Here is a 13336-nt window from a genome sequence, read left to right on the forward strand (position 1 = left end):
AACAGAGGCTTTGTTGACTCCCATTCCTACAGGCTCTACAGGAAGCAGGCCCAGGGGCTCGGGAAACTTACAGTCGTGGTGGGAGGCCAAGGGGAAGCAGTGCCTCCTGCACAACCGGAGCAGGAGGACAAGAGGGCGAAGCGGGAGGGGCCACACACTGAACAGCCAGATCTCGTCAGATCTCTATCACAAAACAGCACTAGGGATAGTGAGAAACCACCCCCCTGATCCAGGTCACCTCCCCCCAGGCCCCACCTCCAACACAGGAGATAAAATTCATCGTGAGATTTGCATGGGGACACGGAGCCAAACCATATCACCTTGCTAGATTAGATTTTCCGTGTCAGGTGCTTCATGTTGAAAATGAATCCTGGGACAGCTGTTCAATGTATGGCTGTCACTTCAGAAATCGGGAGACAGGGCAAGGGCCTTTTGCCTGTGAAAAGGATGACTTTGCAGGACTTCGAGTACATGGGGCTATGAAAAGAAAATAAATCCTTGCAGGGCTTAATGTACACCCCAGCAGCTGGCTGGGTGGCTCCAGTTCAGTTAAGGACATAATGTCCTTAACCAGGCTGTCCCCTGCATGTGTCTTGTGGGAGGGCCAGGGCGACCTCCAAGAGGTTCCCTTTTGTTTTTTTTTTTTTTTTTTTTTGAGACGGAGTCTCGCTCTGTCGCCCGGGCTGGAGTGCAGTGGCCGGATCTCAGCTCACTGCAAGCTCCGCCTCCCAGGTTCACGCCATTCTCCGGCCTCAGCCTCCCGAGTAGCTGGGACTACAGGCGCCCGCCACCTCGCCCGGCTAGTTTTTTGTATTTCTTAATAGAGACGGGGTTTCACCGTGTTAGCCAGGATGGTCTCGATCTCCTGACCTCGTGATCCGCCCGTCTCGGCCTCCCAAAGTGCTGGGATTACAGGCTTGAGCCACCGCGCCCTGCCTGTTTTGTCTTTTGAGACAGGGTCTCACTCTGATTGCCCTGGCTGGAGTGCATTGGCACGATCTCGGCTCACTGCAGACTCAACCTCCCAGGCCCAAGTGATTCTCCCACTTCAGCCTCCCGAGAAGCTGGGACTACAGGCACACACCACCACACCTGGCTAATTTTTTTGTATTTTTTTTTTTTAGTAGGGACGGGGTTTTGCCGTATTAACCAGACTGGTCTCAAACTCCCGGACTCAAGCGATCCACTCACCTCTGCCTCCCGAAGGGTTAGGATTGCAAGCATGAGCCACCGCGCCAAGTCAATAAAGTTGTTTTAAAAGCATTGCCTGGGCTGGGCACAGTTGCTCACGCCTGCACTTTGGGAGGCCAAGGCAGGTGGATCACTTGAGGTCAGGAGTTCGAGACCAGCCTCGCCAACAGGGTGAAACCCGTCTGTACTGAAAACACAAAAATTAGAGCTAGGCATGGTGGTGCACACCTATAGTCCCAGCTACTTGAGAGGGTAAGGCAGAAGAATCACTTTATCCCAAAAGGTAGAGGTTGCAGTGAGCTGAGATTGTACCACTACACTCCAGCATGAGNCTTTTTTTTTTTTTTTTTTTTTTTTGAGATGGATCCTCACTCTGACTCCCAGGCTGGAGTGCAGTGACTTGATCTTGGCTCACTGTAACCTCCGCCTCCCAGGTACAAGCGATTCTCCTGCCTCAGACTCCTGAGTAGCTGGTACTACAGGTGTGTGCCACCACACCCGGCTAATTTTGTATTTTTAGTAGAAATGGGGTTTCACCATGTTGGCCAGGCTGATCTCGAACTCCTGACCTTGTGATCCACCCGCCTCAGCCTCCCAAAGTGCTGGGATTACAGGCGTGAGCCACCGCACCTGGCCAAGAGGTTCCCTTCTGAGTAGAGTCAGGCACCCACTGCCCTGTCTGCATCCCACACACACTGGCTAGAACCTGGGGGCAGACACGGTGTGTTGATTTCCTGTGGCTGCCTGAACAAATTACCACAAACCGAGGGGCTTCTGGCACAGACATTTATTCTGTCACAGTTCTGGAAGCCAGAAGTCTGTCATCCAGGTGCTGTCCAGACTGATGCCTTCCGGAGGCTCTGAGGGAGAACCTGCCCCTGCCTCTTCCAGCATGAGGTGGCGCTGGTGGGCTTTGCTGTTCCTTGGCTTGTGCACTTGACCTTGAACCACAAGGTCTGAACTGCAGGGGCCACTTAGATGCAGATTTCTTCTGACTCTGCCACCCCGAGACACCAAGATCAACAACTCCTCTGCCTGTTCAGTGTGAAGATGATGAGGATGAAGAGCTCGATAATGACCCACTTCCACTCATAAACAGTAAACATATTTTCCCTTCCTTACTATTTTCTTAATAACATTTTCCTTTCTCTAGGTGACTTTATTGTGAGAAACAGTATATAATACATAGAACATATACATATGGGCCGGGCGCGGTGGCTCAAGCCTGTAATCCCAGCACTTTGGGAGGCCGAGACGGGCGGATCACGAGGTCAGGAGATCGAGACCATCCTGGCTAACACAGTGAAACCCCGTCTCTGCTAAAAAATACAAAAAATTAGCCGGGCGAGGTGGCGGGCGCCTGTAGTCCCAGCTCGGGACTGAGGCAGGAGAATGGCGTGAACCCAGGAGGCGGAGCTTGCAGTGAGCTGAGATCCGGCCACTACACTCCAGCCTGGGCGACAGGGCGACAGAATGAGACTCCGTCTCAAAAAAAAAAAAAAAAAAAAAAAGAACATATACATATGTGTCAATCAACTGCTTACACTGTTGCAAAGTCTTGTCAACAGCAGGCTGTTAGTCCTTATGTTTTGGGGAAGTAAAAGTTATATAAAGGCCGAGTGCAGTGACTCACATCTGTAATCTGAGCACTTTGGGGAGGCCAAGGTGGGAGGACCACTTGAACCCAGGGGTTTGAGACCAGCCTGGGCCACATATTGAAACCCATCTCTTAAAGAACAACAAAAAAAATTGGCTGGGTTTGGTGGTGCACGCCTGTAGTGCCAGCTACTCAGGAGACTGAGGCAGGAGGGTGGCTTGAGCCTGGGCAGTCCAGGCTTCGGTGAGCTATGATTGCACCACTGTACTCCAGCCTGGGCAATGGAGCAAGACCTTGTCTCAAAAAAAAAAAAGTGTCATGAGGATTTTCGACGGCAAGGTGGTTGGCCCCTCACAGCCCTGCATTGTTGAAGGATCCTCTGTGAATGCCTTGCTCCAGCCTCTGCGCTGTCCTCATGTGGCTGCCTTCCCCGTGTCTGTGTCTTCTCTTCTGTGTCTTATGTTTTATCTTATGTACTTGTCACTAGATTTAGCTCTCATCCTGAACCAGAATGATCTCATCTCAAGATCCTTAACTGCAAATACCCATTTTCCAAATAAGTTCATATTCACACATTCCAAATAGGCATATCTTTTTTTTTTTTTTTGAGACAAAATCTTGCTCTATCACCCAGGCTGGAGTGCAGTGGCGTGATCTCGGCTCACTGCAACCTCCGCCTCCAGGGTTCAAGCGATTCTTTTGCCTCAGCCTCCCAAGTAGCTGGTATTACAGGCACCCAGCTAACGCCCAGCTAATTTTTGTATTTCTTTTTAGTAGAGACGGGGTTTCACCATATTGGCCAGGCTGGTCTTGAACTCCTGACCTCATGATCTGCCCGTCTTTGCCTCACAAAGTGCTGGGATTACAGGCGTGAGCCACCGCGCCTGGCCATATCTTTTTTTGTTTTTAAGGGACAGGATCTCACTATGTTGCCCAGGCCGGACTCAAACTCCTGGCTCAAGTGATCCTCCTGCCTCAGCCCTGCAAGCATCTGGGGCTACAGGTCTGAGTGGACATATCTTTGGGAAGGGCACCGTTCAGCCCACTGTGTGCAGCAAGGTTCTGTGGCCAGGTTGAGAGCTTTTGTCACGAGCCTGATTTTAGCTACCTTTGTGATTTTTATCCATCTCCAGGTTCCTTCTTGGGACCCAGCGTCTAATTGCCTGGGGCGGCCACATTCCTGTCCTTGTACTTCACGTGGTGCTCGTGTGCTCCCATCATGGATTGTCGATTCTCATTGGCATCCAGACGGGAGACAAGTCAGCAATAAGTGCCAAGGAGAAGATGGAAGCGGGTGGGCCCCTCTGTGGGGGACTTCTGTCTGAATCAGGTGGAGGGAAGATGTGGGGAGAAGCCACATGGCTGCGGTGCCAGCTGGGAGAGAAGTACGGACAGAGGGAGATGCCTACACCACATGTTTTCCTGCAGCCTATTGGGTCCGAGGGGAGGCAGTAAAGCTGGAAGGGAGTAGTCGAGAGCCTTCTGGGCATCCCAAGCCCAGAGCAAGCACACCTTTGTCACTGCCATCCCTGCCCACCCCTCCATCTTTTTACCTATGCCCCTCTGACTCCTCCAGTTGCATGTGCGCATCTGTTGTGGATGTAAAGGGAGGTAGAGCAAGGCCTTTTTTTTTTTAAGTTGGAGTTTTGCTCTTTTTGTCCAGGCTGGAGTGCAATGGCACGATCTCAGCTCACTGCAACCTCTGCCTCTGGGGCTCATGCAATTCTCCTGCCTCAACCTCCCTAGTAGCTGGGATTACAGGCGCCCACCACCATGCCCGGCTAGTTTTTTGTATTTTTTGATAGAGACGGGGTTTCACCATGTTGATCAGCCTAGTCTTGAACTCCTGACCTCAGGTGATCCACCCCCCTCAGCCTCCCAAAGTGCTGGGAGCCACCACACCTGGCAAGGCTGTGTTCTTAAGGACAGATGAGGGGCAGCTGCAAAGACGACCCTTGAGCAATGCAGGCGTGGGGGTGGCAACCACCTGAGCAGCTGAAAATCCACATGTAACTGTTGACTCCCCCAGAACTTCAGTACTCGCAGCCTGCCATTGACTGGAAGCCTTACCAATAACATGAACAGTCGACTAACACCTATTTCATATGTTCTATGTATTACATACTGTATTCTACAGTAAAGTAAGCTGGAGGATAGAAAATGTTACTAAGAAATCATGAGGAAGAGAAATACATTCACAGTACTATTCTGTGTTTGTCGATACCCTAAGTCTACAGGATGAATCATCTTTCTGAAATGGTGGCATCCACAGGTAGCGTCCACATCTGCAGACCTGAATCTATTGTCCGTATCAAGCAATTCTACATTCTCTTGTAATGTCACGGCTTTCCCTTGCTTCTTGGGAGCACTTCCAGCATCACTAGTGGCATTTCACATGGGTCTCCCTGGGGCTAATCGGTGTTTACAGTATTGCATGAAACACATGAAAAATCCTCTAGAACTGTGAGAGGTCACTTTTTACTGTGATGTGCATTTTACTGGAGAGAGGAGCTGCCCACTCAGAGGTGATTAGCACTGCACAACATTTTAAGGGGATCCTCGCAACACTTGAGTGAAATTCAGCACAGTGGGAAGAGGAGGCAGCTGTGAAATGACTAGAGTAGCACAATGTGGGCCACAGTTCCCTGCGTGTGGTTGTGATTGCTGTGGTTGCATACCGTATCTTTCTGTTGGTTTACACTTCGCATAGCTGCACAGGGTGCCACCTCTGGAAGTGTGTGCAGATTTGTGTATGCTTCATGGACGTGACTGATAAAAGATGAGTATCTACCTATATTTTATGCATTCATGACATATCTGTTAATTTTTTTTCTTTCTAGGCTACATGGTTTGTCTGAGTTTTCTCAAATAGTTACAAATCTCCAAAAAAATGTTAAATATCTTTTTGTTATTGTTTGAGATGGAGTCTCACTCTGTTGCCCAGGCTGGAGTCCAGTGGCGCGATCTCGGCTCACTGCAAGCTCCGCCTCCCGGCTTCACGCCATTCTCCAGCCTCAGCCTCCTGAGTAGCTGGGACTATAGGTGCCCACCACCACACCTGCTAATTTTTTGTATTTTTTTAGTAGAGATGGGGTTTCACCGTGTTAGCCAGGATGGTCTCGATCTCCTGACCTCATGATCCACCCGCCTTGGCCTCCCAAAGTGCTGGGATTACAGGCGTGAGCCACAGTGCCCGGCCCTTTTTTTTAAATTATTTATTTTAAGACAGAGTCTCGATGTGTTACCTGGACTGGAGTGCAGTGGCATGATCTCGGCTCACTGCAACCTCTACCGCTTAGGTTCAAGCAGTTCTCCTGTCTCAGCCTCCCGAGTAGCTGAGATTACAGTCATGCGCCACCATACCTCGCTAATTTTTGTATTTTTAGTCGAGTTGAGGTTTCACCATATTGGTCAGACTGGTCTCAAACTCCTGACCTCAGGTGATCCACCTGCCTCGGCCTCCCAAAGTGCTGGAATTACAGGCGTGAGCCACCATGCCTGGCCTTTAAATATCTTTATTGAAGAAAAAAAAAAAGTGCATGTAAGTGGACCCTTGAAAATCAGACCTGTGTTATTCAAGACCTGTGTTTGCCAAGAAAAGACCTCCAGACGTGGGGCTGTGCGGGCACCAGTGGCCTGCGGGGAAAGGGCCAATGGCATGATGGGAAAGGGTGAATGGCCTGCTGGGAGAAAGCCAGTGAGAGGGCCAGTGGCATGATGGGAAAAGGGTGAATGGCCTGCTGGGAGAGGCCACTGGCATGATGGGAAAGGGTGAATGGCCTGCTGGGAGAACACCAGTGGCATGATGGGAAATAACAGTGGGCCCACTGAGAAGTCCTATAGCAGTGGGCCCACTGAGAGTTGGGAAAATGCCTAACAACAGCTGCCATGGAGTTGGGTCCTTTTATTCCTCTGTTAATTTTTTCTTTTCTTTCCTTTTTGTTTCTTTTCTTTTCAGAAATAGGGTCTCACTTTGTTGCCCAGGCTGCATTGCAGTGACAATCATAGCTCACTGCAATCTTGACCTCCTAGGCTCAAGCGATCCTCCCACCTCAGCCTCCTGAGCATGGGACCACAGGTGTGCGCCACCATGCCTGGCTAATTTTTTATTTTCGTTTTTATTTATTTTTTTATAGATAAGATCTCATCCTGTTGCCCAGGCTAGAGTGCAGTGGTGCCATCATAGCTCGCTTGCAGCCTCACACCCCTGGGCTCAATTCATCTTCCTGCCTCAACCTCCCAAGTAGCTGGGACCACAGGTGCCAATCACCATGTCTGGCTAATTTTGTTGTTGTTATTATTATTATTATGTTTTTGTAGACATGGGGTCTCACTATGTTGCCCAGGCAGTCCTTGAACTGAGCTCAAGTGACCCTCCTGCGTCAGCCTCCTGAAGTGTTGGGATTACAGGTGTGAACCATCATGGATGGCCATTAATTATTAAGTTACAAAAGGAATACGTGTCAGCTGTAACTAGTAAGGTGGTGCTGGCGTTGAGTAAGGGTGGGTTAGTGATCCCTCACGACCCTTGTTGGACACCCAGCATGTCCTTCCAGGACACTATCCCTCCTCAGGACGTAGATGCATGGCTGCTGTTAGTGTTTGTGTCAGGGATGCAGTGACTGCAGACACTTAGGAACTTCCAGTCCTTAAAAGGACAGCTTCCGGCCGGGCGCGGTTGCTCAAGCCTGTAATCCCAGCACTTTGGGAGGCCAAGACGGGCGGATCACGAGGTCAGGAGATCGAGACCATCCTGGCTAACACGGTGAAACCCCGTCTCCACTAAAAAATACAAAAATACTAGCCGGGCGAGGTGGCGGGCGCCTGTAGTCCCAGCTACTCGGGAGGCTGAGGCAGGAGAATGGCGTAAACCCGGGAGGCGGAGCTTGCAGTGAGCTGAGATCCGGCCACTGCACTCCAGCCTGGGCGACAGAGCGAGACTCTGTCTCAAAAAAAAAAAGGACAGCTTCCTAGGCCAGAACTTCAGGGCCCCAGCCCTGTGTGTGTTTCAGGGAGTCACGTCTGCCCCACAGAGGACCCGAGGGGCCTCCCATGCAAAGGCCAAGTGCCATGGAAGGGGGTGGTATGTGGGACCAGTGGTGGTGGGAGGTGGGAAGGGAGGCAGGAGGGCTGGTTACCTGGATCCTCACCCTGAAGGCAGGTGGGGTTGAAGCCAGGAGTGATAGGGTACGTTTTGTTGACTAAAAAGAAAGAGGCTGAAGCACAAAATGTGATTTAAACAGTCTACTTGGCCGGGCACGGTGGCTCATGACGGTAATCCCAGCACTTTGGGAGGCCCAGGTGGGAGGATTGCTTGAGCCCAGGAGTTCCAGACCAGCCTGGGCAACATAGTGAGACCTCGTCTCTACAAAAAAATACAAAACTATTAGCCAGGCACGGTGGCAAACCTATGGTCCCAGCTACTTCAGAGGCTTACGTGGGATGATTACCTGAGCCTGGGGAGGTTGAGGTTGTAGTGAGCTGTGATTGTACAACTACACTCCAGCCTGGGCAACAGAGTGAGACCCTGTCTCAAAAATAAGTAAGTAAGTAAGTAGTCTACTTGAGCCAGGATACGGGCAGTTGCCCAGAAAACTCAGCCCCAAGGAACACTGGGTCTGGGCTCCATGTGACCTTTGTTCCAGGCAGGTTTTTAAAGGCCAAGAAGAGGGAGTGGGCACAGGCTGATGTCAGGCTGTTGGTTGGGAATCCTCTTTGGTTGATGGAAATACCGTTGATTGGCAGCAGTGGGCTGAGCACTCGTGCGGGTATTGTCTGCGGCAGCTTGTTAGGTTAGTTCTCAGCTACCTGTGGCGGCAGCAGGCAGTTTCCAGAGATGAACACAGCTCATGGGGAGAGCAGGGCATGGCTGCTGCCTCATTTGAGGTCTCTGGGGGCCTGATCCCTGAAAAGGACTTACCTTCCTCTGATAAGTTCTTTCGTTTCCCCAATTTTGACTTATTTTCTTGACTTTGCGTCGTTTTCTCGCTAGAAAGTAACTTTTGTGCCAGCGTAGTGGGGAACCGAGGTTAAGGGTGGAGAAGAGTGAGGCTGTGGGAGACACTGCAGGAGAGCAGCTCGGCCTGGCCCCAGGCAGTGGCCACCGACAGAGCTGGAGTAGAGCGGCACCATGGGTGTTATGAGGGGGGTGACCAGTTGCATGGTGGGTGACTACAGAGAGTGGAGAACTGAGGATGTTCTGACTTTTCTAACCTGGGAGATTGGGTTTGTCGTGGCACCTTTAAGACAGGAACTCCAGAGGCAGAGCTGGAATAGGGGGCAGGGCAGGATGCCAGTTCCAGGTGCCTTGGAGAGCCCTTAGGGGTATCCAAGAGACAGTTGGAAATACAAGCTCTGGAGGTCAGAAGCTGGGTCAATGCCCTGAAGCCAGTACTTTGGGAGTTGGGAACTTATTGACATAGAGATGTTAGCTGAAGAATGTAAAAGAGGTGAGCTCAGATCTGAACCCAGGGCCCAGCAGGTAAGGGGCGGGCAGGAAGTAAGCTCACCAAGGAGCCTCCAGTGCCCTCTGTCATCGTTAATAGTGTCAGCCCTGGCCCCATCAGCTAGTCCACTCCCCCTGCTCTCTTTTTTTTTTTTTTTTTTTTTTGAGATGGAGTTTGGCTCTTGTGGCCCAGGCTGGATTGCAATGGCGTGATCTCTGCTCACAGCAACCTCCGCCTCCCAGGTTCTAGTGATTCTCCTGCCTCAGCCTCCCAAGTAGCTGAGATTACAGGCATGCGCTACCACGCCCGGCTAATTTTGTATTTTTAGTAGAGATAGAGTTTCTCCATGTTGGTCAGGCTGGTCTCAAACTCCTGACCTCAGGTGATCCACCCACCTCGGCCTCCCAAAGTGCTGGGATTATAGGCGTGAGCCACCGTGCCCAGCCTCCCTGCTCTCTTTTTTATCCTGTGTTCAAGCAGCCACTTGCTCATTCGATAAGCATTTATTAGGCTCCCACTGGATACATCAAAATGAAGTGAGCTTCCTCAGTGTGGAATATTCCCTCCCTGACTCCAGCCATCCATCCCTCACCCTCAGTTTCCTAAACACGCTGTGCAGGCTCCTTTACTGGCTTTTGGAGTCTTTGTTGAGAGTTCCGTGCCCACTAAGTTCTCCTGCAGCTCTGCCCACCTTCCAGCCTGCCTTGCCACTCAGACTCTGTGCAGCTCCCATGCACTAGATCTGTGCCTTCCCTGCTGCCTGTCTTGGCCCCAGGATGCATTCAGCCATTCGCATCTGACTCGCTGCCCCCACGTGGAGCACCCCGGGGCAGGGTGTAGGCATTCACTGGGCATTGGTTGAATTGAGCTAAGAGCTTCGCTTTAAAACTCAGAGGACTAAGGTTTAGTCCCTAAAAGACATACCACAAAGCATGAGGTCTGCTCCAGCATGACTGTGGGGTGACTGTGGGGCATATGCTTTCTTTTTTTTTTTTTTTTTTTGAGATGGAGTCTGGCTCTGTCACCCAGGCTGGAGTGCAGTGGCACAGTCTCCACTCACTGCAAGCTCCGCCTCCCAGGTTCATGCCATTCTCCTGCCTCAGCCTCCCAAGTAGCTGGGACTATAGGCACCCGCCACCACGCCCGGCTAATTTTTTGTATTTTTAGTAGAGACGGGGTTTCACCGTGTTAGCCCGGATGGTCTCGATCTCCTGACCTCATGATGCTGGGATTACAGGTTTGAGCCACCGCACCCGGCCTGTGGGGCGTGTTTGTAACGTGCCGACTGTGGGGCGTGCTTTCTAATGTGCTGGAAAGGCCAAGGTGATTCTTTGAAAATATAAATGATACGAAATCACTTCCCAGCTCAAAACCCTGCAGTCTTCCAGTTTCACTTAGAACGAAATCTCACTCTTCCCCTCAGCCTCCTGGAACGCCCCTGTGGCCTCTGCCCACCTGGTTGACTTCTTAAACATTTCACTGAAATACCCACACACACAGAAAGAGTGGGTGCGTCGTGCCTAAGTGTACAGCGCAGGGGCTTTTCCCAGGCGGGACGTCCCAGGATGTAACTAGCATCCTTCCTCTCACCCACCTCCTCACCCCAAGGTAACCACTCACATGACACAACATAAGAAGTATTCCTGGGGCTTTCACATGACGCCTCCACAGACAGGGCCCTGCAGAACTCCCCAGTGGATGGTATTCGCCCTCTCTCCATGCCTGGCACTTTCCTAAGATCCCATTCTTTACCTACATGGCACTCACTCAGCTGAGATTACATGTATATTTGTTTGTCAGCCGCTCTGCTGTCTGTTTTCCCCTCTAGACTGTAGGCACCAGAGCTCTCCCGAGGACAGGGCCCGTCCTTCCCCTGCAGCACTACCATCTAGCAGAGTGCTGCGCACACTCAGAGCCATCAGTAAACACTGAGTGAGTGCGTGAGTGGAGTGTACAAGGTTATCTGTGCACAATGTTCAGTAACAAACATGAAATATATCCATTTCTTGTTCCTTTCTTTTCCTCAGGGGACAGTCAAACAACTCCTCCTTTTCTCGGAGACTGAGGGGAACCCATGCTTCTTGGACGTCTGTGGGAATTTCCTGGTTGTAGGGACAGACTTGGCTCACTTTAAAAGCTTTGATCTTTCCCGAAGGTAAATTTTTTTTTCAAATAGAAGTGGGAACTTGTTTTTAATCAGTCAGGAGACAGTGTGATAGGTAGAAAGTGAGTTAGGAGCCAAAAGACTCCGTAGGTGCCCATTTCAACACCGACATGCCACTCGTGCTCTGGAATGCCTCATGTTGGGGCTCACTTCCTAGCCTTTGCCTGGTGGTGGAGCCGTGTGGGGGAGGGGAGGCTTGAATAGTTGAAGCACGGGGAGTGGTGGGGGTGGGGAAGCTTCTATATGATGAGTGCATGACATTGTACATCTGTTGGAAATCATAGCACTTTATGGTGCAAAGTGTGAACCTTAATGTATGCAAATGTTTAAAAAATCATTCAGGCTGGGCAGGGTGGCTCACACCTGTATTCCCAGCACTTTGGGAGGCCAAGGCGAGAAGATTGCTTGAGCCCAGGAATTTGAGACCAACCTGGGCAACATAGTGAAACTCTGTCTCTACAAAAACTTTTAAAAATTAGCTGGGCATGGGGGCACGTACCTGTAGTCCCACCTACTTGGGAGACTGAGGTGGGAGGATTGCTTGAGCCGTGGAGATTGAGGCTGCTGTGAGCCCTGGTTGTGCCACTGCACTCCAGCCTGGGCCACAGAGAGACCCTGTCTCAAAAAAAAATCACTTAAAATGTTAGAGGACCCCAGGATGGAACACAGAAGGTAACAAAACAGTCTGACTGTGTTAATAAATGTATGAAACAGCTTCACTAAAGGGTATGGGGGAAAAGTGCTGACCTGAGTGACTCTGGGAGTGAGGGAGGCCCTGGCCAGCACTTAGGCCAAAGGAACTGCACAGGAGCTCAGCTCTGTAGTTGAGAATCCTGCTCCCCACAGGGGTTGGGATGAGCAATGCTGATCCTGTAATGCGTGTGCACTGGAATTGGACAGTTGAACAAATGGAGGGTAGATGGCAGGAGCCTGGCATCGCACAGCGGGAGTGGGAGTTACAGATTAGCAAGGGGAGGGACCAGAATAAGCCCTGGGAGAGTAGCTCAGAGGTAGAGGTGTCAGCATGAACAAATGCCTGGCGTCGCGTAGGTAGGGATGACTCCATACACAGAATCGCAGGTCTGTGTCGATGCACCCGTTGGTACACACATATTTCCTCGCTCTGTCAGCTGAGAGGGCCTAGAAGCAACAACCCTGTCCCAGAAGCCACACCTGGTGCCCAGACCTTGGTTTCTACCACCATCCTCCAATAAAAGAGCTATGGAACCTTGGAGAGATGCTGACTCTAGGACCAGGGCAGGAAATGTACGAAGGAGCTGGCAGCATCTGTGCTGCCCGAAAATGAGGAAGTGCTAAAAACAAAGCAAACCAAAAAGCTTCATAAAGATGGCAGGGTAGGGGGTCACAGAGACACGGAACCCACCAAAAGAGGTCCTAATAGCCAAAGCTGGAATAATTGGAGCAACAAAATAAATAAAGCAGACCAGATGCAGTGGCTCATGCCTGTAGTCCCAGCATTTCATTTATTTATTTATTTATTTTTTCTGGGTGGCCCATTTCATCCTGCAAGTCCCAGCACATTGGGTGGCTGAGAGAGGTGGGTTGCTTAGGCCCAGGAGTTCAAGACCAGCCTGGGCAGCATGGTGAAACCCAATTTCTAAAAAAAAAAAAAAATTAGCCAGGTATAGTGGCTTACATCTGTAGTACCAGTTACTTGGGTGGCTGAGGCAGGAGGATCACTTGAGCCCAGGAGGTCAAGGCTGCAGTGAGCCAAGATCACACCACTGCACTACAGCCTGGGCAACACAGTGAGACCCTGTCTCAGAGAGAGAGAGAGAGATAGAGAGATAGAGAGAAAAGGAAGGGGAGGGAAGCAGAGGGGAGGGAAAAAGGAAGAAAGGAGAGAAGGAAGGAAAGGAAAGGAAGGGAGGGGGGAGGGAAGGGGAGGGGAGGAAAGAGGAAGGGACGGGGGAGGGA

At 50.9% G+C, this 13336-nt stretch overlaps 1 protein-coding gene across 1 annotated transcript in view; it reads left to right on the forward strand.

Annotated features, from left to right (window-relative positions):
* Nucleotides 1-13336, forward strand: part of IFT140 (intraflagellar transport 140) — a 105936-nt gene that overhangs the window by 28530 nt on the left and 64070 nt on the right. The window contains exon 14 of the mRNA XM_025369803.1: nucleotides 11262-11389. Coding sequence (XP_025225588.1) covers nucleotides 11262-11389 — 128 coding nt within the window. The remainder of the gene's footprint in view (nucleotides 1-11261; nucleotides 11390-13336) is intronic.

Source organism: Theropithecus gelada, chromosome 20, assembly GCF_003255815.1.
Source record: "Theropithecus gelada isolate Dixy chromosome 20, Tgel_1.0, whole genome shotgun sequence".
In the NCBI taxonomy this organism is placed as follows: domain Eukaryota; kingdom Metazoa; phylum Chordata; class Mammalia; order Primates; family Cercopithecidae; genus Theropithecus; species Theropithecus gelada.